General features: G+C 48.9%; 10 protein-coding genes across 10 annotated transcripts; 7 read left to right on the top strand and 3 right to left on the bottom strand.

The window, feature by feature from the left end:
* Positions 1–1224: 1224 nt before the first annotated feature.
* GIQ15_01680 (RNA-binding domain-containing protein) lies at positions 1225–1597 on the top strand (the record flags this gene model as incomplete). Its single annotated transcript, XM_033549097.1, has 3 exons — positions 1225–1250; positions 1320–1392; positions 1445–1597. The coding sequence occupies 3 exons, from the start codon at positions 1225–1227 to the stop codon at positions 1595–1597; spliced, it is 252 nt and encodes an 83-aa protein (XP_033410048.1).
* Positions 1598–3050: 1453 nt separating this feature from the next.
* Positions 3051–4021, bottom strand: GIQ15_01679 (uncharacterized protein; the record flags this gene model as incomplete). Its single annotated transcript, XM_033549096.1, has 5 exons — positions 3051–3323; positions 3432–3512; positions 3584–3668; positions 3863–3912; positions 4019–4021. 5 exons carry the CDS (start codon positions 4019–4021, stop codon positions 3051–3053), a joined length of 492 nt encoding a protein of 163 aa, XP_033410047.1.
* A 1125-nt stretch (positions 4022–5146) lies between these two features.
* GIQ15_01678 (peflin) lies at positions 5147–6136 on the top strand (the record flags this gene model as incomplete). Its single annotated transcript, XM_033549095.1, has 2 exons — positions 5147–6032; positions 6114–6136. The coding sequence occupies 2 exons, from the start codon at positions 5147–5149 to the stop codon at positions 6134–6136; spliced, it is 909 nt and encodes a 302-aa protein (XP_033410046.1).
* A 525-nt stretch (positions 6137–6661) lies between these two features.
* Positions 6662–8804, bottom strand: GIQ15_01677 (uncharacterized protein; the record flags this gene model as incomplete). Its single annotated transcript, XM_033549094.1, has 5 exons — positions 6662–7779; positions 7867–7988; positions 8053–8363; positions 8429–8458; positions 8532–8804. The coding sequence occupies 5 exons, from the start codon at positions 8802–8804 to the stop codon at positions 6662–6664; spliced, it is 1854 nt and encodes a 617-aa protein (XP_033410045.1).
* Positions 8805–11596: 2792 nt separating this feature from the next.
* GIQ15_01676 (glucose-6-phosphate 1-dehydrogenase) lies at positions 11597–13693 on the top strand (the record flags this gene model as incomplete). The annotated part of the gene is made up of 9 exons (XM_033549093.1): positions 11597–11634; positions 11744–11816; positions 11873–11893; positions 11976–12320; positions 12382–12579; positions 12650–12734; positions 12790–13074; positions 13151–13522; positions 13584–13693. 9 exons carry the CDS (start codon positions 11597–11599, stop codon positions 13691–13693), a joined length of 1527 nt encoding a protein of 508 aa, XP_033410044.1.
* Positions 13694–16170: 2477 nt separating this feature from the next.
* GIQ15_01675 (uncharacterized protein) lies at positions 16171–16773 on the top strand (the record flags this gene model as incomplete). Its single annotated transcript, XM_033549092.1, has 1 exon — positions 16171–16773. The coding sequence occupies one exon, from the start codon at positions 16171–16173 to the stop codon at positions 16771–16773; it is 603 nt and encodes a 200-aa protein (XP_033410043.1).
* Positions 16774–17265: 492 nt separating this feature from the next.
* Positions 17266–17919, bottom strand: GIQ15_01674 (uncharacterized protein; the record flags this gene model as incomplete). Its single annotated transcript, XM_033549091.1, has 2 exons — positions 17266–17709; positions 17809–17919. 2 exons carry the CDS (start codon positions 17917–17919, stop codon positions 17266–17268), a joined length of 555 nt encoding a protein of 184 aa, XP_033410042.1.
* A 709-nt stretch (positions 17920–18628) lies between these two features.
* GIQ15_01673 (mitochondrial phosphate carrier protein) lies at positions 18629–20139 on the top strand (the record flags this gene model as incomplete). The annotated part of the gene is made up of 6 exons (XM_033549090.1): positions 18629–18904; positions 19024–19188; positions 19254–19507; positions 19571–19916; positions 19983–20002; positions 20067–20139. 6 exons carry the CDS (start codon positions 18629–18631, stop codon positions 20137–20139), a joined length of 1134 nt encoding a protein of 377 aa, XP_033410041.1.
* Positions 20140–21244: 1105 nt separating this feature from the next.
* GIQ15_01672 (uncharacterized protein) lies at positions 21245–22149 on the top strand (the record flags this gene model as incomplete). Its single annotated transcript, XM_033549089.1, has 3 exons — positions 21245–21377; positions 21444–21825; positions 21906–22149. 3 exons carry the CDS (start codon positions 21245–21247, stop codon positions 22147–22149), a joined length of 759 nt encoding a protein of 252 aa, XP_033410040.1.
* A 1776-nt stretch (positions 22150–23925) lies between these two features.
* On the top strand, positions 23926–24513 carry GIQ15_01671 (uncharacterized protein; the record flags this gene model as incomplete). The annotated part of the gene is made up of 1 exon (XM_033549088.1): positions 23926–24513. The coding sequence occupies one exon, from the start codon at positions 23926–23928 to the stop codon at positions 24511–24513; it is 588 nt and encodes a 195-aa protein (XP_033410039.1).
* Between the last annotated feature and the right edge of the window lie 44 nt (positions 24514–24557).

Here is a 24557-nt window from a genome sequence, read left to right as displayed (position 1 = left end):
CCTGCATAACCAGATCGGGTATTATATTTATGCAGATACTCCGGGCTCTCCACAGTGCACAGATAAGCAGCCTCACGCTTCACGTCTTATCGGGCATCCACCAGGCCGTATATCTTCAGCCTCCGTCCTGTCCAGGCATCCACGTATGCAGCAGTCGCAGAGGTTGGTGGTAAAGCTAGTATGATTAAGTTTTCGTGTGGAGGCTGGTGGGAGCCCAAGCCATGGAAACCGGGATGCAGAGCGTCTGTTCTCTCAGGACGAACACGGCGATCATGGAGCCAGTCGAGAGTATGCAGTTGCCAAGCTCAAGAATAGCAGAATATAGCTCCCTCTCCGCACGATGGTGATGCAGAGAGTGCAGATGGCGCAGATGGGATGGTGCAGAGGGTGCAGAGAGCAGCGTATATGCCGGCACCTCAGCGCGGCCTGTGACGAGCCAGCCAGCCAGCCCCAGCCTATACAGACGAAGTAAGATTGTGACGGTTCAACCCTGGACGAGCCAACGGGCCAGTCAACGGGCAGAGAAAGGCAGTCGACGACGAGCTAAGTGCAACCATCGCGGTGCTCGATGGGCGTCCTGGTCCTGGCTATCCAAGGCTGCCATCGCCGTCGAACGGCCAGGAGGATGATGCGCGTACTCCGTACACCTTGTGGATGGCCGGTGCTCGTTCTAGGTGCTATCAGGCATGTACAGACTCTCGCGAAAGGATAAGAGGGACGAGAAATAGGGACAAGATAGGGAAAAAGAAAATAAAAAGCCTGGTCGACGCACCCTGAATGCCCCTCCTTTGTCCGTCGAAGTCTCTGCTCTGCTCTTGCGTCCTCGCGGCCGGCTGCTGTCTCTGGTTCCCCGCCGTCCCCCTTGTGACGAGCGCTCTCACTAGCCTGCGCACACAGTCTCCTTCTCACTTTTCATTTTTTCTATTTTATCATTCTCTTCACTTCACTCTCTTTCGCTCTCTTTCTCGCTCTTCGCTCTGTCCTGGGTGGAACCGAGTTTGTCCTGTGCTCGCTCTTTGCTGGAGGTATTTACATCTGCCACTCAACATCGGCTCTGTCTCTCCCTCCCCCCTGCATCCCGCGCCTTTTTTTTTCTACTGTGATCCTCGGTCAAGTTTCACTGGCTCGAGATTGAGGTCGGCCTTTTTGCTCACTTCTTCCTTCTTCTACGTGAAGCATCTTAGTACCCTACATATTCAGCAGCGCTTCCATCTCTACCTCACGATGTCCTCTACAAAGTTGTTCATTGGGTTTGTTTGGTCTCTTTGCTTTTTTGACTCGCTGCTCCACCTGCTAATAGCTGCTTTCTGAACGGGCAGCGGCCTGGCATGGCACACGACTGATGAGACCCTTCGCGCGGGATTCCAACCATATGGCTCTATCGAAGAAGCTGTTGGTCGTCCCCTGTCCGTCTCCCTGGGTTCCATGCTGATCTCTCCTCTAGATTGTCGTCAAGGACCGCGATACCCTCCGCAGCCGTGGTTTTGGATTCGTCCGCTTCTCCAACTCTGGTGAAGCTGATGCTGCCATGGAGGCCATGAACAACCAGGAGTATGTTACCACCGTTTTCATCTTCTGGCTGGCACCCTTTGACTGACTCCTATCCGTCAGATTCGATGGCCGTGTGATCCGTATCGACAAGGCTGCTGAGCGCGGTGCTGGCGGCGGCGGCGGCGGCGGTGGTAGCTACCAAAGCAGCGGCGGCGGCGGCTACGGCCAACCCCGTCGGGGAGGAGGCTACGGCGGCGGCGGCTACAACCGCTTCGAAAACAACAGCAACAGCGGCAGCCAGGGCGGCGGCTATGGTAAATATGATCTCTAAACATAGGATATCCCCTCAACTAATCATTTATATAGGCAGTGGTGGCCATGAGCCTCGCCAAGGTGGAGGTACGTTCTATATCACATTGTATCAGCCATTCTCGTCCATGCTAACAAGTCAAATGTAGGATGGGGTCAACAATCGCAGCACCAGCAGCAACAGCCATACCCCGGCCAAAACCAGGGAGGCAACGGTGGAATGTAATTCTGTCCCTCTAGACCAGCTCTAGAATGGTGCTAGCATCCTCACCAGCCTTTCGCCTCGAACCTGGCCAGATCTTTTTTTTTATCACATTCGAACCGATTTCTCGACAGCAACGTACGATAGTTCACTAGGAAGGGCCATGACTTTATGAATAATGAGTGAGACAACTATGTATCAGGTAATCTGACCGACCAGCCATGATCATTCAACGTCTTTTTCATTCACGCAAAAAAAATATCTTGCTGCTTTCGAGGATAGAAGGGTATCTGCAGCTTTCACCACGGTTTTTCTCTGTTCCTCTTGTAATTTCTTTAATTACCCCCCCATATTTTTTTTACTTCTCTGCTCATTTTCTATAAGTCTTGCCTGCAAGGCTTGTTTTTATGACCTTGATCAAGAGACTGGGGCTCAGCTCAGCTTTCTCATGCCCTATTTTTTATGAAAACATTCCCCCCCAACCTCTAGTTTAGTTGTTACTACAAGAAAAAAAAAACCCACCAGTCCTTGCTATTTTTTCTTGTTCTTGTGTGGAAACGCTCCCCCCCACCTCCCCCCCCCGAAACATTTGACGGTGACTCCTTTTCTTGATGCTTTCGAATGGTTGTTCACTCTCTTACAATCCCCATCTGTACGATGAGCATGCTGCTTGCTTCCTTGAGTTAAAAGGGGTGTGTCCATTAATTGTCTTGTCCGAAATATTAAGTTGCGATCCAAGATTCTATCAGACGTTGTATATGTTTATCCTGCACATGGACGTTATCGAAGGGGAGGCGATCTAAAATGTTGATAACCGACTTTTGACACGAATAGCTCCATCTCGATTTAACGACCGGACTTCTATCTAGTATCTAGCATCCTGACAAGAGGGGAAACAAAGTTGATGCCCCAGAAAAAGAAAAATGTATGGTCTAAGGCGTTTTATAGTAGATCCCGCGCCCCACCCCCCACTTCGTTCTAAATAGAATAGATCGTGGCTGTATAAAAACTCCGGATGTATCAAGCAATGCGCAGAAGCGAGGCGCTGTCAGCTTCTCTCCATCTCCTTCACTCGGCGTACTAGATCGGTGATGTGAATATCCGAGGAGCCCAGACCGAGCCCCTCGAGAGCTGTCTCAAGGGAATAGAGATAATCCTTGTTCTCCCCACTCTGGCCTCGGCCTGCATAAATCACCTTCGCGACGGCATCAGGCTCACGCAGGGCCGGCTCACGGAGGAACTGAGTATTGGTTGGCAGCCCAATATAGACCAGGCATTTTATTGGCTGAATATCGGCGACTGACTCGGCCGTGGATCCTCGCTGGACGGAGTTTAAGTGTGCTTCATTCTTGGAACTTGAGCACGGGTGGAAGGGTGTGTAATGTACACTGTATCCGTCTATTTCCCGGTGGTCCAGATATGCACTCACTTCTTCAGCGTGTGAGGCGGGGATGTGGTATGCTGCTCCCCATACCAGGGAGCCATCTGCGGTCTGCTCTAGGTCGCGTTGCTAGGAGATGTTAGCTTGCAGGCGCCTATGCCCAGTATATATAAATGTATATATATCAAGCATTGACTGACCGGGTCGGACAAGGACTCCCAGAATGAACGCTCGATAACTGTAACCACGCGACCTGGTGCATCTGGAGTTCCACGATGATCGGTGCTGGAAGATATCAGTAGTCTGTATATGGCATGGTTTTAGCTAGATGCTGGGTGACCGCACCTTGCCTATATGCTCCAGCGCAAATAGTGGCCGGTTAGCCCACCATCAGAGCATCTTATTGGATCGGAGTGCCCGCTTCGACATGATAGCTCGAGTATGTTATATAGATACTGTCATACGCAGGACAACCTTACCTGCCAGAACCGACGAACATAGCCCTTGATGTACCCAGCAACTCGCTGGTCTGGACAGACATTAGCGCAGATATCCCTGCACCGGCTTAGGGGCCCATCTAAAGGGAATCGTAATGGCTTTGCCTGGATACTAAGCCCATGGCGGAGTAGACATACCATAATGTGGCGGTGGTTTCCATATCAGACTCCTATCAGTTTCCCAGACATCAGCAGCTATTCACATCCACGCAGAAAACACAGTCTGCGTCGCCTGGCTTGTCTTCCACCGAATACGGCCCCCTCAGGGACGGCAAAGAGTTGATAGGACGACACGGAGGCATGTTTAACGAACCCGTAACCAAATACCCAGAGGTCGCCGGCCGGGAAGTGGCTTTTCCACGACTCCAGCTCTGTAGAGGCCATCGCGATCAAAGGGGCGTCCGCCACTCTCCCAGATACACTCGAGGCTCAATAACTAGCGAAGAAAGTATTCAATATCGTGGCTTGTCCGCGCTGCATCATGACGGGCAGGCCGGTCTCTAACTAAATCGCTGAAGAAGCAATTCAACCGCCTCGGGAATTGGAACATCGTTCTTCCATCTCTGAGCCGCAGACGATCTCAAGAAAACGAAGAGAGAGGGCGAAGTCCCAAGGCTCGCAAACGGCTGTCCAATGGACGGGTAGGCTCAGGCGAGCGGAATCAACTGAATAGAGAGAAGTTCGGGCATCGCTGGCGGGGGGCAACTTGCGCAGTTCTACGCCTTGTTCCGTGAGTTGTGTATATATATCTGTTCACCCAGCGACAACGGCGGAAAAGGGGACTAGATCACATGGTGATAGTCGTTAGATGGCTGATATAAATACTGTTGGTATATCCCCAGTTGCCGTCCTCTCCTTGCTCTAATTCCAACTCTCCAGGCTGTCTCCTTCACTGTTGCATATACTCGGCTAGCTTGAACATCCTCGAAATTGAATCACCGAACGCGGGGCAGATTTGGCTGTGGCTTAAGAGAAGAACACCCGCGTTATAACCAGAAGGCGAAGACGTCGCATGAATACAACGCCCAGGGCAGATAGCAATGGCTTATAGGGGAGCGTACAATCCAGATGCGCTGCCAGCGTGAGTCCTCTTCGCACCTCGCCATACGCTCCAGTATACGTCTAGTATACGTCTTCTCCACAAGTCCGTTTGCTAACGAGTAGATAGACACGCAGAGCCTGAGCAGGTTCGTCCGGCCGGCCCTCTTATTACATGAAGCTGCGTGTGGCTAAAATCTCCCCGTTGGGTCCGTATAGGTAGCTCAGATGCTCGGTGCCTTGCATCCACCACCTCAACAGCCGGCCCAGAACCAACGGCCTCAAGGCATTCCTGATCCGCATGCACAGCGTCGCGCCTCTGCAACTCAGTCTTTCCAGCCTCCGCGGCAGCCAGGCGGAGGACGATATGACTATCCGCCGTCGACGAGCGCACCCCTTCGAGCCGATCCATACTACAACCAAAATCCAAACCCGTCTATAGCAAACCGTCTTCACTCTCCTCCTCCACAACACTATGGCTTTGGCCCCCGCCCTGTTCACCCAGCTCAAAACCGGCCTCCGCCTTCGTCATATCCTCCGCGCACACCGCTACCGCCAAGTGCCGGCGGTGCTGGCGCTGCGCTGCCGGCCTCCAACGAACCACACGACCTCTTCCCTCTATTTCGGGCAGCCAACGCGTCGAATTCAGGTTCACTCAGTGCTTCCGAGCTAGGCTCCGCGCTAGTGAATGGGGATTATACGTCGTTCAATCGAGATACGGTCACGATGATGATTCGTATGTTTGACCGAGACGGCAACGGCACAGTAGGGTTTGACGAGTTCGTTGCACTATGGAGATTTCTAGCTGCATGGCGAGGCCTATTTGACCGCTTCGACGAAGATATGAGCGGCCGAATCAGTTTTCAGGAGTTTAGCAAAGCGTTAATCGCATTTGGCTATAAGCTGAGCCCAACGTTTGTTCAGACCTTATTCACAACATTTGAAAGCAAGGGACAACGCGGTGTAGCCTTGGTTCCCGGTCGGAATGATGGCATGAGTTTTGATCTTTTTGTGCAGGCGTGTATTACCTTGAAGCGAATGACCGATGTCTTTAAGAGATATGACGACGACCGGGATGGATATATAACACTTAGTTTTGAAGAATTTTTAACAGGTATGTGGCCCTTTATACCCTTATTTTTATTCTTTGCAGGCTCGAAGTGTATACAATTGGCGGAACTGACACGTCCTCTAGAGATCTTACCGCTCCGAGAATAATGAATGGGACAATTATGAAGCAAAAAGGCGCTTTGGGCTATGAAACTGCTCGAATTTAATGTATATCGTCGTCATATAACATCCGCATTGATAGATGAACCATGTAACTCATCATACCATGTGTTATAGCGCCATAATGAATAGCCAAACAGCTAAATAGATGTATTGGTTATGCCCATATGGAAATTATAGAAAGTGAGCGCTTCTCGGGTGGGTTTGGCTATGCATAATTATTCTTTTCCCATAAAACAATATTCAGTAATAAGATTTAGGTAGAATTTAAATTAATTATAACGCCAGATACACCTGGATAATATTAAGTATGTACATAATGAACGATAGGTCATAATCATTGCTGCAGGCAGCTTGCGAACACAGCTCAAGTTAAAAAGTCGGAAAATGGCCGACAGCAAGTAGTCTATCCCAAAAGAAACGGCCAAACCAACATATGCATGAAATCAAATACATGGACGGAAAATGAAACTTGCATCAACCAATCATCTGTGGAGATTTATCAGAGCTATATTATGTCCTGTTACCTGGCCATTCCGTTTGTTCTTCTGCAGGGTTCTTTGCGGCCGCAATACGTGCCAGTCGAGCCCGCTCTTGCTGCTCCAGCCCTGTCTTGGTTACCTCGTGGCTTTGACTGAGCACCTTTTCGCGGACGAAGAAGCTGAAAACGCAACCTAGAGCACCGAGAGCTGTATAGAATAGCCAGGCACGTTTGAGGGCAGTGGTATACTCATTCAGCACAATATCTTTCTGGGACTGCGTTAATTGATCCATCAGATCAATATTTGCACCAGCAATGCTTCCAAGGAAGTGGGGAGCTAGTTCCGGTCCCAAGACCTCAGTTAGCAGCGCCTCCTTGCCGTTGATGATGTTTTGATACACCACGCTACCGAGCACGATGGATGACGAGGTGGCGAGCTGGCGCATGAAGCCGAAGGTCGAAGTCGCTCCCGAGACGTCACCAGCCGGCATATTGTTTTGGATGGCAATCAGGGGTGCTTGGAAGTTGGGCCCAATACCAATACCAGATATGAGCTGATAGATAATGAGTCGAGGCCAGGAAGTGTATGGCTGGAAATCCAAAAATAAGCCGTATCCTAATGTTGTGACCAGCATGCTAATGCGCATAATCCAGACATATTTGCCAGTGTTTCGGATAAACATTCCTGTCAACATAGCAACAACGGACAGGCCCATAACCTGTGGTAGGATATAAACACCGCTGAGAGTTGGACCGACGCCGAGGACAATCTGGAAGTAAATCGGAAGGAAGTATGCTCCGGAAATGAAAAGAGAGGCATGGACCCAGTTAACCCCCAGGATCAAGATGTTGTTCATGCCATCGAAGACGGCAGGGGGCATGATCGGGTATTTCGCGTAATATCGCTCAATAGCTCCAAATATGCCCAAAGTAATAATACCACCGAGAATTAGGCCGATAGTTGTTGGAGAGTTCCAGGGGAAGCTGACACCGCCAAATTCCAAACCAAACAATAGCATGACGGTACCTCCGACAATGGTCATGGTGCCCAGCCAGTCAATAACACGCAATCCAGCGAGGAGAGGTGTTTTGGGTGACTCGATCTTTAGGAAGAAGAACAGAATCACAAAGCAAATACCACCAACGGGCACTAAATCGCGCAGTCAAGTTAGCATAAATAGAACCAGTTGGCCGCAAATTCCTCTTTAATTCTGCAAAGGAGAAGTGGAATACGCACGATTGATGTAAAAGCACCAGCGCCAGGAAGTGTTCTGCGTCAGCAGTCCGCCTATCACAGGACCAAGTGCGCCAGCAACAGCCCATGTGGCGCCGAACAATGCATAGTATACTGGGCGTTCTCTAGAATTGTATGAGTTAGCGGAGTCGCGGCTGTAATATGCCCCAGGAAGGGTTATAAGCTTACCTTGCGCTAAACAAATCACTGACACAAATTTGTCCTAAAATAATCAGGCCACCTCCGCCAACACCTTGAATACCTCTTCCAACTAAGAAGATGGCCAGACCGGGCGCAATTCCACAGAGCAAACTTCCAACAAGGAACAGTACATTGGCTGCTAGAATGAGAACTTTGCGACCCCAGATGTCACTGAGCTTTCCCCAAAGGGGCACACATGAAGCATTAGCAAGGAGGTAGGATGAAGCCATCCAGGTATAGCCACTCTCGTTGGCATTGAATACTTTAGATATCGTAGGGAGAGAGGTAGAAATAATAGTCTAGAGTAATCTATCAGAAATCTGGTATCGGGATAGCGGGAAAGGGAAGCAGCGTATGAACTAACCATATCAAGAGCAGCGAGAAACAGAGCCAACTAAACCAAAGATTAAGGCGTTAGATAATCTTCTCATCCGCACGAATCCATTCTTAGTAGTGCAGAGACTTACACATAATGCCGTCATGATAATAACAATCTCTTGTCTGGTCATTTTGCTTGGGGGAGCTTCTGGTGGCGGGTCTGCTTTTTCCGCATCATGGCCTTCATACGGCGGAGGAACGATCGTGTCTTGACTCCCGTTCCGCGATGGGTCGAGCACTGGAAGCGGTGATACTGGGTCGACATCTGGGTACTTGAAGTACGATAGTCGTTTGTTCGGTTCTGCGTATGGAAATACATCACTCTCTGGATTGAAGGGGAAATCTGGAAATGTGAAGCTCATCGGGCGTTGAGCCCTCGGTCCTATGCTGACGGGCCGGAGAGCCCGCCTCCGATCGACTGGGCGCGTCATGGCTGAGCAAGTAGAATGAGATAATATAGGAAGAGCAACGATGAAGAGGGCGAGAACCGGTCGAAACGGCCTCCAACAAAGTCAGTCTTCGCTAGAGAATACACACAACCAAAGTCGGCCGGGTGTGTTATGGACTAGTGTATAAGTATTGAGTCTTTTCTGGCCTGCAGGATATCACTAGAAATTAAAGAAAAGTGGCACTAAGGGCGAAAGATAGAATCTGGCACCAGGCGGGAGTATATATTGTCTGAACAAGGTTCAGGTGTTGGTCACTAGCCCTAGGGGAGTTGATCAAAGAAGAGATCTAAGAGGAATAATAAATATAGCGCCTCTGTTCTTAAATATATGATAAGAATAGAACGTGTGATCGTGATGTTTCGCCGCAGAGAGCGAAACTCAAGCGTATTGACGGAGCATTTCACCCATCCAAGCGAAGGTATTCGCGGTACCGTAGTGGTAGCCAACTGCCTGAGCATGGGAACAGGAGCAAGCTAAGACAAGCTAGCTGGGAAAGCTACTTGACGCGAAGGACAAGGAGCGTTCCTACAGAGGAATCTAACTATCCTTACCAGCTTTCCAAGCCATGACAGCCCTCTGCTATGAATGCATAATGTATGCCATTCTTTTCACCGCACCATGATGCCAAAATGAAAGGTTCCAATTCTGACCCATTATACGCCGTCTCCAGCTACCACATAGGCTAGACAAAGCGAATTGCATTATAGCACCATGTGTAAAGACATGGTAAGGAATGTCATGGACACGATGAATACCTCCGGGCTATACGTGCGAAGCTCGAAGATGGAGTTTCCTGCCGAGCCAAAAGAAGTAAGGTTGGATGCATCAACCAAACATAAGCTCGCACCAGGCGTGTTTCGCTTGGGTTCTCTGAGATGGTGCTGAGATTGGCCAGTTGTTGGTAAAAGAACGGAGCTTTTTGCATTGCTGATGTAATATCAGCCCTCTGTCCACCGGATGTATACAGCTTTTTCTTCGCCATGCGAACCACGAAGTGGACACTTTCCACGTGGAATTGGCGTCTGAATATTGTGAGCTGCCCTTGCATGTAGGGTGAAAGACCTTCCGGATGAGAAGGAAGCGAGCGAAGGTGGAAGATAGCCAAGTGTGGTTCTTGCACACTCGCCGCGACGAATACCCGATACACCACGGATGGATGCACCCCAGCCATGCCTCCGTCCATGCAAAAGTCAAGCCACAACGTAGACTATTTTTAAGGCGAGCAATCTTCCTTGGTAGACGTCATCTTGAGAGCTGTCTGCAGCGTACCGAGTCGGTGCTCACCATCTTTCCGAAGTCCGATGTGTAGGTGACCGTGGAGGCTTGATCGTACCCATGTCTTGTCTTTTAGACTGTGTTTTCCTCGAGCTTCTTCGTGTCCGTCGCCATATATTTCCCTGGTTTCGAACGGTATATCAGCTCCTTTCGTATCAGTGGCCACTTTTCAACATGCATCCGTCCGAATAAGAGCGTGGGCATCCGCATCCCATGCATTTTCCACGTGGAGTTTCAGTAACTAATCGTCTTACCACGCGTGCGAAGAGCGCATATTCGGTTCAGGCAAAAGGTGCGTCGGAGGCAGAAGTTACATCGCATACCCCTGTTCGGTTGGAATGCGTCTTTTAAAACATCCTTCCTTTCACCACTTTTCACGATGCTCGAGAACTGGATTGACGGTGACCAGCGACTAGGTGACACGCGGATTGAATATAACTTCTCCTACACATAGAGCCGCGCTGATATTGATCCGCCATGCCATATACTCTCGGCTGTAGATGGCGGTTTCAGAGTACGGCGTATCTCACAACTTGGCAGGAGACCTCCGGCTCCGAAGCAGTTAATGATCCCAGCTCGTAGAACTGAGCAATAGATTCGTGCAGGGAGTGTTGCTGATGTTGGACCCGTCTATTATATAGTAAATGGGTGTTTAGTATCGGCGAGCCGTTCTAGTACACGGCTCACTCGCTATATCGACTATATCGCCATCGTACGGCTCCCACGTCTCTTCTCTCCCATGGATGCCATGATGCCGATGACATCAAAACAACAGAGGGAACGCTGCGCCGAATCCACAGGGGTCGTAGATCACTCCATGCATACTTTATTTGCCCGGGACTTCGGAGTCCGTACATATCCCTCGCGTTCAGGGACCAAGGGTGCCAATAATGGAGGATTCTGGTCAGGTGAACCTCCGGCTGAAGAGGCCGTACGCTGAACCAGGTCGAGACCGGATGCTATCGTGCCATTAGTCAGTATAGAACTGTCCGCAGCAAAAGGAACGGCGGAGTGATCGGCTCCAGGCCTATCGTCCGACATATCGATCCAACCAACCTGGATAATATAGAATCTAATAAAGTGTAGAGTAGAGAGTAGATGTCAGCGTGTCTGTCGACGGCGAGTTAAGAGTGAGTTCTGGCGACCAGGGAAGGCCGCCCCACCGTAGCACCGGTACTGCGTCCGTCCTCCCGCTCGTCGAACGCTGCCAGACTTTCGCTCTCCATCCTCGTCGCCTTCGTATATACGACCATTGTGCCCTGCGCCGCCCGAGGAACTGCTGCTCTGCACTGCTGCTGCTGCTCTGTGTCTCCTCGCTGCCACTGCTGCTGCTGTTGGTGGGGCAATTGCTGTCCCGCTGATCCCGCTGGTTGTTCCATCACCCCGCCAGCCCAGATATCAAACGCGCGAGCTGAGCGTCCTTTGACGAGATGGCGAGCTCGATGACACACAACGACAACGCTCCAGGGTAAGCATTCCTGTCTGTGTTTACTGGCTGTGGCACCGGGGGCCCTGAGCCTGCATCTATCTACGTTTCTACTCTCGGAATAGCCTGCTGATGGTGACCTCTCTCTTAGTTCGATGGAGCTCAAGGATGATACGGTGATCGTTGTCCTGGGTGCGTCTGGGGACCTGGCGAAGAAGAAGACGGTGAGTAAATCGTCAATTCACGGCTACGGTGGTGGTAATCATGCTAATGGATGTAGTTCCCGGCACTCTTCGGCCTTGTAGGTGACCTCCCATATATGGGCTCAGCATAGGTTGCTCCCCCTCCGCTCGCGTACCGCCACTAATAGCCCTCGACTGCAGTACCGAAATAAGTTCCTGCCCAAAGACATCAAGATTGTCGGATATGCCCGCACCAAGATGGACCACGACGAGTATGTTCGGCGAATTCGGTCCTATATCAAGGTCCCTACAAAGGAACTCGAAGAACAATTGACCGGGTTCTGCGAGCTCTGCTCTTATATCTCCGGGCAATACGACCAGGATGAGTCCTTCATCACGCTCCGAAATCATCTAGAGGAGCTGGAGCAAGGTCGAAAAGAACAAAACAGGGTCTTCTACATGGCCCTACCGCCAAGTGTTTTCATCACCGTCTCCCAACACCTGAAGAAAAACTGCTACCCTAAAAATGGAATCACAAGAATAATTGTACGCACACCCCGGCAATTCATCCATATGAATGTGTGGCTAACGATCCTGGGATATACAGGTTGAGAAGCCGTTCGGCAAAGATTTGGGCAGTTCACGAGAGCTACAGAGAGCCCTTGAGCCCAACTGGAGAGAAGAAGAGATATTCCGTATCGACCATTACCTTGGAAAGGAGATGGTGAAGAACATTCTCATTCTGCGCTTCGGTAATGAGTTCTTCGGCGCTACCTGGAATCGGCACCACATAGATAATGTCCAAGTACGTTCAATGTACCCTTTTGATGAAATTCAAAAGAAGGAACTCTTGGCTGACCCGCTGCCTGATTTAGATCACATTCAAGGAGCCGTTTGGTACGGAGGGCCGGGGCGGCTACTTTGACGAGTTTGGAATTGTCAGAGATGTCATGCAAAATCGTATGTTGATCCTTGGTAGTGCTTTAATGGATGGCCCACTAATTTCAATCATCAGATCTTCTCCAAGTTCTTACGCTCCTTGCGATGGAGAGGCCCATCTCCTTCTCTGCAGAGGATATCCGTGACGAGAAAGTAAGAGTACTAAGGGGTATAGATGCCATCGAGCCTAAGAATGTCATCATTGGGCAATATGGCAAGTCCCTAGATGGCACTAAGCCTGCATACAAGGAAGATGAAACAGTCCCAAAAGATTCCAGGTGTGCTACCTTCTGTGCAATGGTTGCATACATCAAGAATGAACGGTGGGACGGTGTGCCCTTCATTTTGAAGGCTGGAAAGGGTTAGTTTCACCCGTTGCCAATGGTCACCTAGTTGACTATTTAGTCTTGAAAGCCCATACTAACCTGGTTTTACAGCTCTCAACGAACAAAAGACCGAGATCCGAATCCAGTTCCGTGATGTCACCTCTGGTATATTCAAAGATATCCCTAGGAATGAGCTGGTCATACGCGTGCAGCCCAATGAATCGGTATACATCAAAATGAATTCAAAACTGCCTGGTCTGTCCATGCAAACCGTCGTCACCGAGCTCGACCTCACCTACCGTCGACGATTCTCAGATCTAAAGATCCCAGAAGCCTACGAGTCTCTCATTCTGGATGCACTCAAGGGAGATCATTCGAACTTTGTCCGTGACGATGAGCTCGATGCGAGCTGGAGGATTTTCACCCCCTTGCTGCACTATCTAGATGACAACAAAGAAATTGTACCAATGGAGTATCCTTATGGTGAGTGTTTTGAATCTGGTCCTTGGTGGTAATTGACCCGACCTTGCTAACTCGTACGTAGGTTCCCGCGGACCGGCCGTTCTCGATGACTTCACGTCATCCTTCGGTTATAAGTTTAGCGATGCTGCAGGTTACCAGTGGCCACTCACCGCGACACCCAACCGCCTGTAATCGGGCTAGCAATGTTTATGATGATATCCGCCCCCACAACCCCCATCACCACTGTTTGCGATGATCTCCCCATGAATAAATGGGTGTATAATGGAAATAAAATATGTCCCTATTATCTACAAATGCAGGGGTGTCGACGCACACACCATTTTGACGTGTGCTCCCCGTAAAATCGTTTCCGCTGCCGTTATTTTGGTTTCCGATTTCCTCCAATAACTATCTCTTATCCCTGACCTTGAGCTACTCTTACAATTCTTCATGTGGACGAATCATCATGTTATGCCCTAGACTTTCTTCTTTACTGGTCCGGGGCAGGGTTCTTTCTCCCTCTCTTTTCCACAGACGTTGGCTTCTGATTACTGCAATATCTTTTTTTACACAACCCAGCCGTCCCAGGCAACCATAATGAATATTCTCAACGATCTATTCTCAATCCACACATTCTTGACCATCCAGATATACATACATCCATCCATGGATGGCCTCAACATTTAATGATGACTAAGCTGATATGAGCCGCGCCAAGACTTCAGCCGCGTCTTTTCTTGCTTATGTAAACACCGTCCGAGCTGAAGCTCCAAATCCCTGTCTCCCCTTGCTTTATTTAATTAAATATCGATAACTTGATACGATTCATTAAATTAATGGAATCTCCATGCACATTTTTGAAGCTGTAGGGTCTGTTGCGGGCTGATTTTATGTCTATTTTTTCTCGTCCTGCTTACACGTTCGGGGTACTACCAGCCAGTTTGGATCCATAATTGAGAAACGGCATATGACATGCGGCGTGCGGCATCATGGATTGGAAGCCCCTCGATCAAGGGCAAGACAGAGGCTATGCGCATGGCGCTGCTGACGTTTAGTCTAGCTGGATTACAGTATGTCCCTTTGCCCAGTTCCCCATATAATACCCTCTTACATGCACTGCATTTCTGCTGCCCATTAAAGCGATGAACCCTTAACCCTTAATACTCTTTGGATATCTTATATTAACTATGACCTCTGTTTTCCGGCTGCTGGTAAAGGTTTACATGGGGCGTTGAGATGACATGTAATTATAGCCTCCATGCTCCGTTTTTAGGACAAACAAATGTTTGCAACAAGCATTATCATTACGGCTCTTGCTGAATTGTTTGGATATTTGAACAGATTTTACCCCGTATCTGCTAAAGCTGGGCCTGACGAAGTCACGTACCTCGTTGGTATGGATTGCAGGACCTCTGTCAGGGCTAATTATACAGCCACTGGTCGGGGTGTTTGCGGATCATTCGAAATCCAAGTGGGGGCGACGACGGCCGTTCATGGTTGGCGGGTCAGTCGTTGTCAGTATATGTCTACTTATACTTGGCTGGGCAACGGAACTTGTTGGTTTCTTCGTTAGTGATGAAGCAACCGTATGTTAACTATTCATCTCCTACTAGACGTGCACGGGCTGACATACAATAACAGAAGAAAAATATCACGATCGTGGTCGCTGTTTTCAGTATATACGCCGTTGATTTCTCGATCAATGTCGGTATGTGCTACGCCCAGACGCCGTTCATTTCGCCTCAATTGCTAACTATTGAGCAGTCCAAACATGCTGCCGGAGCTTGATTGTCGATACTTTACCTATTCCACAACAACAGCTCGGCTCCGCATGGGGTAAGTCTCGCATCCTTATCCCCAAATCAACGCAAGGGTAAGGTAGCTAAGTTTAAGAAGCTGGTAGGATGGTAGCTGCCGGACACCTTATTGGTTATGTTATCGGCGCAATTGACACTCCTCGATTTCTCGGAACTTCCTTAGGGGACAGTCAGTTCAAGCAGATGACAGTTATAGCTGCCATATCTCTGCTCACCAGTGTCCTTGCTACTTCATATTCTGTACAAGAAAGGATATTAATATCAGCTAGGTATGCTCATGCGATCCTTTTCTATTTTAATTTGTGCAGCTTGGCTAATTGGATACCTTTCTGATACCGCTTTTCTATAGGGGTGGTGAGAGCAAGCTTGGGGCAGTACAGATACTTTCCAGATTATTCCGAACAGCGTTTACTCTACCGCCACGTATTAAAGCTATATGCTGGGCTCAATTCTGGGCATGGCTTGGTTAGACCCCTGAAAATCACCTTGAAGTTTCCGATTATATTCACTAATTCCACTTTCTAAGGATGGTTCCCTTTTTTGTTTTATGGCTCTACTTGGGTCGGGGAAACATACTTTCGCTATGAGGCGCCAAAATCAGATCCTCAAAAATCGAAAGATTTATTAGGCGATGTTGGTCGGCTAGGTAGCCTATCTCTTGTGGTATTCTCTCTGGTGACGTTAACTACGTCTGTCCTGTTGCCATTTGGGGTTCGTTCTACTGGAAGCCTAAAAAGCTCTTTCAACCCTCGAGTTCCTATCGCAGTTAGCCGCTTCCTAAAAAGAATATCGGCAGTCCGCCCCGATCTCGAAACAACCTGGATGATCTCGCATTTGGTATTCGCCGTGACAATGATATTCACCCCCTTGACAAGTTCGGTCCAATTTGCTACATTTTTAGTTGCCATTTGTGGTATCCCATGGGCAGTCACCTGCTGGGCGCCATTTACATTCATGGGTGAGGAAATCAATCGTCTCGGAGTGCCAGTTACCTCGAGAGATCCAACTGTTACCATGATAACATCTGCAACTTACTTTCGCCGACAGAACTCTCACAACCACGTTCGCTCCGCCTCAGATGTGGAGCTGGACGACGGGGTGCTGCGGTTGAACCACGGCTATGATTCTAGTGATAGCGGCGACGAAAGCGATGATGACGGAACTAGCATATCAACCGGGGAACTGGCTGGAATTTACCTCGGGGTGCTGAATGTGTACACAACTCTTCCCCAGTTTCTGGGTACGTTTATTAGCTGGGTTGTGTTCAGCATCCTAGAGCCAAATACAGCAGCTCTGGCTCGGACACAACCTCTTCCAGGGAATGACAGGCCCGGGCCTGACTGGATGGATATCAATCCTGGTGGCCCCAATGTGATTGGACTACGTTTATTCATCGGGGCCTTGAGTGCATTAATTGCAGCAGAAGCGACAAGGAGATTGAGACATGTTCGGTAGTATCCTTTTTCCTTTTTGTTTGGCCTGCTATATACCCAGTTCATTCCAGTAGCCAACATGCATTCACACTATTTTACAAAGTTGCTCCTCGGACGAGTGATTGAGTTGGGGGATATATGTTTAGGCCTACAAGTCCCTTAGCCTTATATACAGCTTTTTAATCTTAATGCAAATAGAACATCATTAATTTTCTCGCGAAAATATTCTGTATGGCCAACTTTTCGCCATTACGGCTCCATATTTCCTCATATTTGAGGCTGTTAAGCATGATATAATTCCCGCCAGTTAAATGTCGCCCTAAAAAAAGGAAAGTAAAATGACATGCCCCACGCAGTGATGTAACTGGTATATTGCAACTGTTGCTAATGAGCATAATTTAATGCCTACTCTTTGGGATTGTTTGGGTATCCTCTCCGGGCAAGGCATGGAGTGGGTAATCAGGCATAGGATTCATCTTTAGATTCTAGACGCGTGAATGGCGGTTAATCCTAATCAGCTAGGCCGTCTTTTAACAAACTGCTCCAAATCTTCTCTAGTCGCAACGCCCAGAACAAATTTACGACTGGCGTCGGTGACCACCGCAAAGTCCTGCTTTTGCCTGGTTTCGCTCTTCCCACCAGACGTGTCCAGTTCGCCATCGAAAAACCGTTCTAGCTCTTCTAGAGGGGTATCCATAGTTATGACTTGATAAACGTGACCTTTCCGCCGAAATTTCAACATCGCCTTCTCAACGGGATCGGACTCGGATACTGTGCCGGCCTTTAGAAGTTCCTTTAGCCGTGGAATGGAAAGATAGCCCAGAAGAGAGCGGGAATCCGAGGATATAACGGTTAAATGGGTGTAGTCACGTTCGTATGCAGAGAGTAGAGCCGAAGATATAAGGTTACTCGGCGAAGTAGAGAGCGCAGGTGGGGGGTCAAGGTCTTCCACAGTAGCCTATGTTTCCAATGTTAGCACTCGAACTAGAAGAAGTAAAAAAAAAATGTGTAGATGGCGGGGTTCGGCGAGTATTATGGGAAAGAAAACGGTGCATACCCCTCTATATCTGCCTGACCACGCGCTTGGAGCTGTAGTGGAAGAGATCACATCGTGCGTAGGGGCCCTTTCGCGTTCATATGCCTGACTTGCAGACGCGTACGAGGTCATCTTTAGTTTTGGATGTAAGATGCGCTCAGGCTCCAACGATCCCAACTATACGCTAGACTGGCAGACGTTCCGATGGCGACTGTTCTATTTAACAGTTTGGGCACGGCGGCTAGCAATGAATTGACTATGTCAGCCGACAGAAGGACGCAATGGCAACGCTGTCGCTCGATGTTTGTTCCTTGCGCCGTCGAGATCGATGCGATCCATGGATGCAAGATTATGAAGCCCTGGAGGTTGACAATCGAGATGGGCCACGTGACCCCTATCTTCTTATCTCCGAGTTACGTCATACGCCGGAGAAAGAAAGATGCGACATCAGGATTCCTTCCGATGCATGTCCAAGGCTGCTCTACCCTCCCGCCACTTCCGGGGATGCAGGCCTGTGAGACATCTCCCTCTCGCACTCTGTCTGATGCTGGACATTGCTATTGACCGATATCCTCCGTACCTGCGACGAGGTACTTCAACGTTGCCGCATCTAGAAGGCCAACCGTCTGGTCGTCTACATACTTGCTATCATATAACTAGATGACTACCCAGGATCTAGGGTTCAATTGACTTTACTCCCCCATAGTAGCTGTGCATAAAGTGAGCCATGTCTATCTCTCGTTATAACCGGCCAATTCTCACTCCGATCGTTGTGAATAATGGTCATGGCAAAGCTATTAACAATTCTTTGTTAACTATCCAGGTCCTTTGAAGACACAACATGCCTTCCATCTTCCCCAAGGACCTAATCTTAGGCACTGCTGCCGTACAAGAATCCCGTTGGGGCCAAAAGGGACAGCTTGAAGCCTCCATGGCAACGCAGACATACAGAATGCCTTTTCCCGCATGGAGCGTCGCAGAAGATGTGAAAAGGAGAGCTGACGCCGCTCGAGGTGATGGAGATGCAGGCTCAAAGGGATCAGGGCCTGCCGGAAAGATTGAGCTCTACTCTGGGAAGTACTATGCTTCCTGTATCACAGGTGGAATACTTGCCTGCGTACGTAGCTCTCCCGACACGCCCATTTTGAGGTTCCACTTCAAGACTCGTTGGCAGTTCATTGACCTCATATTTCCATCTCATATTTGAAGATTGCTCTGCTGACAATATATACCTAGGGCTTGACGCACGCTGCCGTGACCCCCATGGATCTAGCAAAATGCCGGCTCCAGATCGACCCAACGATGTATAAGGGCATCCTTGATGCCTGGGGGAAAATTGGCCGTGCTGAAGGAGTGCGCGGCATTTTCACTGGTTGGGGCCCAACATTCTTTGGGTACTCGGTGAGATTCCACGATTGTTCCATGAGAAGTCCCAAGATAGTTCCAGGTTCTGATTCAGGTCTTAGGCCCAAGGAGCATTCAAGTACGGTGGATACGAGCTCTTCAAGAAATACTACGCCGACCTTCTCGGGGAAGACGTTTTCAACCGCTGGAAGACACCAGTTTACCTTGCTGCAAGTGCAAGTGCTGAACTGATCGCTGACGTTGCTCTATGCCCCTTTGAAGCAGTCAAAGTGCGAATGCAGACTACGATTCCGCCTTTCGCAACCGGGACGTTTTCTGGCATCTCTCATGTCACTGCAAAGGAAGGCATAGCAGGGTAAGTTGAAGCCATCCGCACTCGAGTTGACATGTATATGTGCGCCACTAAGCACTTTTATAGCCTCTACAAGGGTCTGTATCCGCTCTGGGGCCGGCAGATTCCATACACGATGATGAAATTTGCCTCTTTCGAGAAGATCGTCGAGATGATATACAATTACCTTCCCGGCCAAAAGTCAGACTACAATAAAGGGGCACAAACTGCCGTTGCATTTACTGGTGGATACTTGGCCGGTATTCTCTGCGCAGCCGTCTCCCATCCAGCAGACGTCATGGTGAGCAAGCTTAACGCGAACCGGATGCCCGGAGAGGCTTTCGGGGCGGCCATGACCCGTATCTATAAACAAATTGGATTCGCCGGGCTGTGGAACGGCCTCCCTGTTAGGATTGTCATGGTGGGGACGCTGGTACGTATATTACCCAGGACAAGCCAGATCGGATAATTATCGCTAACATATATCTGTGTACACAAGACTGGTCTTCAATGGATGATGTAAGTTATATCCGATTCAGACAAGTCGATGAGTTTAGCCAGGATCGTGCTAACAATTCTTTAGTTACGATTCATTCAAGATCTTTATGGGTCTTCCAACTACTGGTGGCCCGACGCCTGCCAAACAAACGTCATGAAAAATACAACCAACAGCCGGGTTATTAACCGGCCAGCAGACGATAATTTACAAAGTCATTAATAAACTAAGTCTCTAAAGTCATAATAGCCGCTACACGAGTAGATAATATGTGAACTCCATAGCCAAGCCCTGAATAAGCTGGACATGTGATATTGAGGCTAGATAGATGCTGGCGAGTGGCTACTTATCCAGTCAGTCTTTACTCTGTACAAGTATAACGCGATATCGAATCTATCCCTATGATTCCCTCCTGCCCGTTCGGAATCAAGTGTGTCCACAGTTTGCGCCGGCTACGATAAAACGGCCGAGGATCCCGACGCCCGGGGCTTGATTGGCTGGCAGCCCTTGTCGCAACGCGCATCCCGGTCGATATCCCACACAGCAATATATATAAAGCGCCCATTTGCGACCAAGGACCGTGGATTCTGGGTCCCGGGATATATTCCAGTTAGTATCAACAGGGGGACTGCGTATCTTGGCCCGTGGATGGAGGCCTCCGTATGGAGCACGCCAGGGATTCAGGCAAAGGGATGGGCCGGACAACGTGGCTTCGAGAGTAGGGAGCCAATGCTACTCGGCTTATTAGAGAAAGCTGAAAACATAATGGCTGCTAGCTATCACGCTGAGCCTCTTGCTGGATAGGTGATAATATAGCAAGGAGCCGCGCTCTCTCGAGCTTCAAGATCCACTCCATACTCCTATTCCAGTATCAAGTATATACTCCGTACATATATTATCGTGTACACCTTACAAGTCCTCTCTTTCTAGGCAGTCCCACCACAGGAGTTTTTTTGTTTCGATACCATGGGCGGACGGCTGGCCCAATACAATGCGTCCACTATTTTGGAGGGTTCGCGTCCCCATGTCATTATAGGTGAAGGATATGGCTCCCCCTGGCTCCGACATGTACGCTGGCCCTGGACTGAAAAGCGGAGGAGGGGAACCAAAGCTGCAATCCTCCGAGCCACGTTTTACTGCTATATATTTCGGTTTATCCTCTCCCCTTGAACAGAGAGGTATATCATTGCAGTCAATTCGGCTATTCCTCTACTTCTCTCTCATCATCCCTCCATCCTCAGCATATTTTCGATATCACGTTCAATATGGCAGAAGAAAAGGCCGCCCCAGCCCTCCCTGACTACGTTCTAGACCCCGATGCCGTCCTCAAAGATGATATTTCTTGGAGATACAAGCGCGCACCAGATTACTCGAAAACACGGAAGGTTTACGAGGAAGGTATATCTAAATAAGGATGCCTCCCGGAGACGCAAAGAAAGTCGAGCTAATCAGTATCCCGTATAGGCAAGAAAATGAACCACGAAGCTGGCAGCCTACCAAATTTAGTGGAAAACCTCGTGAAGAACTGGGAAATTGAAGCATCGTTCAAACCCAACTTTGCCGACTGGCGAACTGTTGACCAAGAAACCTATGTTTTCTCTGTGAACGGAGGGCCAACTCAATCTCCGAGCCATATGCTCAGAGTGGGTACATACAACGCCATCATCCCGTCCAACCCATACTACGACCCGGAGCAATCAGACTTTGCAAAAAGCCACAAAACTTTCAAGAGGATGATGCCAACGTTCGCGTGGGAGGTGATGGAGGTGTATAGCGGTCCACCCGTGGTGGTCTTTAAATGGAGGCATTGGGGACAGATGGTTAATGATTATGTTGGTGTGAATGAGTGAGTGTTGCCCTCCCAGACAAGGTTTAATTTCAATCCTCCCTACGGGTAACAATTGTGCTTACGGCAAATCACTATAGGAAAGGAGATAAGGTCACTATCAAAGCGCACAACGGACCTATCGATATCGAAGGAATAGTCATCGCAAAAGTAAACGACAAGCTCCAAATCCAGTCCATTGAGGTTTGGCAGGATCCCATGGAGATGTTCAGGCAAATTGCTAAGAACGGAGACGTTGTCATTACTCCACGGGCGGAAGCTGGTGTGGAGAGTGAAGGGGACGAGGGAGAAGAACATGTTTCAGCATGTCCGATTGCTCATTAGCAAGCATAGCGATGCTGGCAGTCTGGTTTTCTATCTAACTTTCAGTCACTATTTTAACTATCTCCGCGTCTGTTAGCTGTGTATATTTTATAGTTTTGTTTATGTATGGATAGCGGCATTCTAGTAGTTAATACATCAATCTAGAAATGAGATATTCTAGTTATGTTTTTGTTGATTTATCGAAAGTATAATAGTTTAAATATCCAGTTATAAGGTAATAATTAATTGAGAAGCAACCCATGGAGTAGTACAACAGTACTGTTAAGAGCACAGAGGTCGATGCCAACCTGTCTCATGCTATAGCCCCTTACAGCCCGAGACTTCTCCCAAAATTCTTTGAGTATTATCAGTATCATGGCCCATGCCATTCTTTCAACGAGGTTAAAGTGAACTATGCTGCGCACAGCAATAGATATTCAAGACCGATAAATCGGTTATATTCCATTGGACTAGTTGTGGTCGAGAAGCTCGTTAGCCTGTCCCTGGATTAGGTCTTATAATCCGTAAGATGAACTTTTTGCTTCTATCGAGATATCCGCCGACTCGCTAATAAGAAAGGCTTCAAATTCTCAGGGGGCACACCTCCCATGACTGGCGTCAATACTCCCCAGTTTACCTTGTCAGCGAGATCAACATAAGTAAGACTTGAGTACGGTCCAAAATAAATGTGATATTTAGTGAGAATGTCTAGCTTGTAGTCGCCGTGACCACTGCGGGTTTTGGAAATATGTGAGGTTATGTAGACTATGCTTTCGAGGTCTGCGAGTTGGACGGCCGTGAACTGTTGCCTACTTTCGCTCTAGGAAGATATGTATAGCTCACTGGAATACTGTCTATTTTGATATTTGCAGGAGTGTCCTCTTCATTAGAGAGTAATGTCCCTAATTCTACTAGGAATTGAGTATGAACAGTGTGCACGTAGCCATTGTGACATCGGATCTCCCTCCTACTCATCTCCTGGGAATTTGAGGCGGTAAGTAGCTGGTATTCATGCCGCAAATCCTGATGCAAGGGTATCTTGATGTCCACCTTGAAGGCCGAGGAGAAGCTTTCACAGGATCCCACAGGCGATCCAGCTTCATCATCACGGCACACCAGCCAGATTTGCATCATCTTCGCGGAAAGGAGCAGAGCAGGAGAGTCGGCTGGTGGAGGGGAGACTCTTGAAGATATTGGCTATTTTTAAAACGCACCGATATATTTTTTGGGCTCAAACTATATCTCGCCTAAAGAACAGCATGGCAAAGCCTAATTATAATAATATCGAACGAGTCAAATAGTTGACCAACCCCTGACTCCCCGAGCCATGCTGCATTCATGATCCTTTGCCACGCATCTCCTCGCGAGGAGTCCGAATGGCAACTCCTCCGGATATCATCGTGTTATTATCTCCCGAGAAATGGTGTAGATATCTTGTGACCGCTCCGTCTTCGGTATTTAGATGGACAAGGCTGGTCGAGCAAAACGGCCCATGTCGTCTCTTGTTGCCGTCGTGTCAGGCCGAAGGATCTGAATCCGTTTCTCGAAACGTCAGTGCAAAGATATATACGGGATAATTCTCGCGATACGATGACTGCAATCCTTGCCTCTGCAGCCTCGTGGCGGATGGTTTCTATCGGATGCTACCATTCTCAGGCATGGCAATCGATTATAACTTGCTCAAGTACCACCGGGAGTGTTCAATTGAGAGCCCCAATCCTCCCAAACGTCTTATTCAGTACAACCGCGCACAAAACATACTCAGCAGAGCCTTGATTCTTCCCATTGGTTACCGCTATGTTGCTACTTCCTGCTCTACTTACCCTTGTGCCACTTGTCGTCGGCAGCCCGAGCCGCTACCCAATTCCTGATTGTACGAATGCTGAGTTGTATTCGACGCCGACATATGGGCTCACCGATGCTGTATTTTCTGTCTGCGCGAGCATCATAATTAAGGGATCGGCGCAACAAGTTTGCGACGCAATCCTAGATTTCCGACGCTATTCTAAATGGAACACTTTCGTCTACAACGCAATTCCGCCCACTGGAGTCAACTCCCCTGCACAGGTACGCGTTGGCATGCCTATACTCTTCAGCTCAACCGGTATACCCCCTGGCTCTAGCTCGAATGGAACCGATATTGTGACGGTTGTCAAGCGCCCTGCGCTTACTGCCTGGAAGAATGATGAGTTGGAAGCTCTTATCGGTCACTCTGAGCATGTGAGTGCGTTCACGCCCCTTGGAGGTGGCTGGACAAGATATACACATTGGCAGACTCAGTATGGCGAGAAAGCAAGGGAGATTCTGCTTCCACTCAAGGATGATTTTCAGCACCAATTTGAAGTTCTGGCCCGAGATTTGAAGGGGTACGTCGAGAGTCGTTGAGCCTGGAGGTGGTAAAGCATCCTGTTGCATTGGTACGAGTCATT

The sequence above is a fragment of the Arthroderma uncinatum genome, assembly GCF_011692745.1.
Source record: "Arthroderma uncinatum strain CBS 119779 chromosome Unknown scaffold1, whole genome shotgun sequence".
Classification (NCBI taxonomy): domain Eukaryota; kingdom Fungi; phylum Ascomycota; class Eurotiomycetes; order Onygenales; family Arthrodermataceae; genus Arthroderma; species Arthroderma uncinatum.
This window is presented reverse-complemented; position numbering and strand designations above follow the sequence as displayed.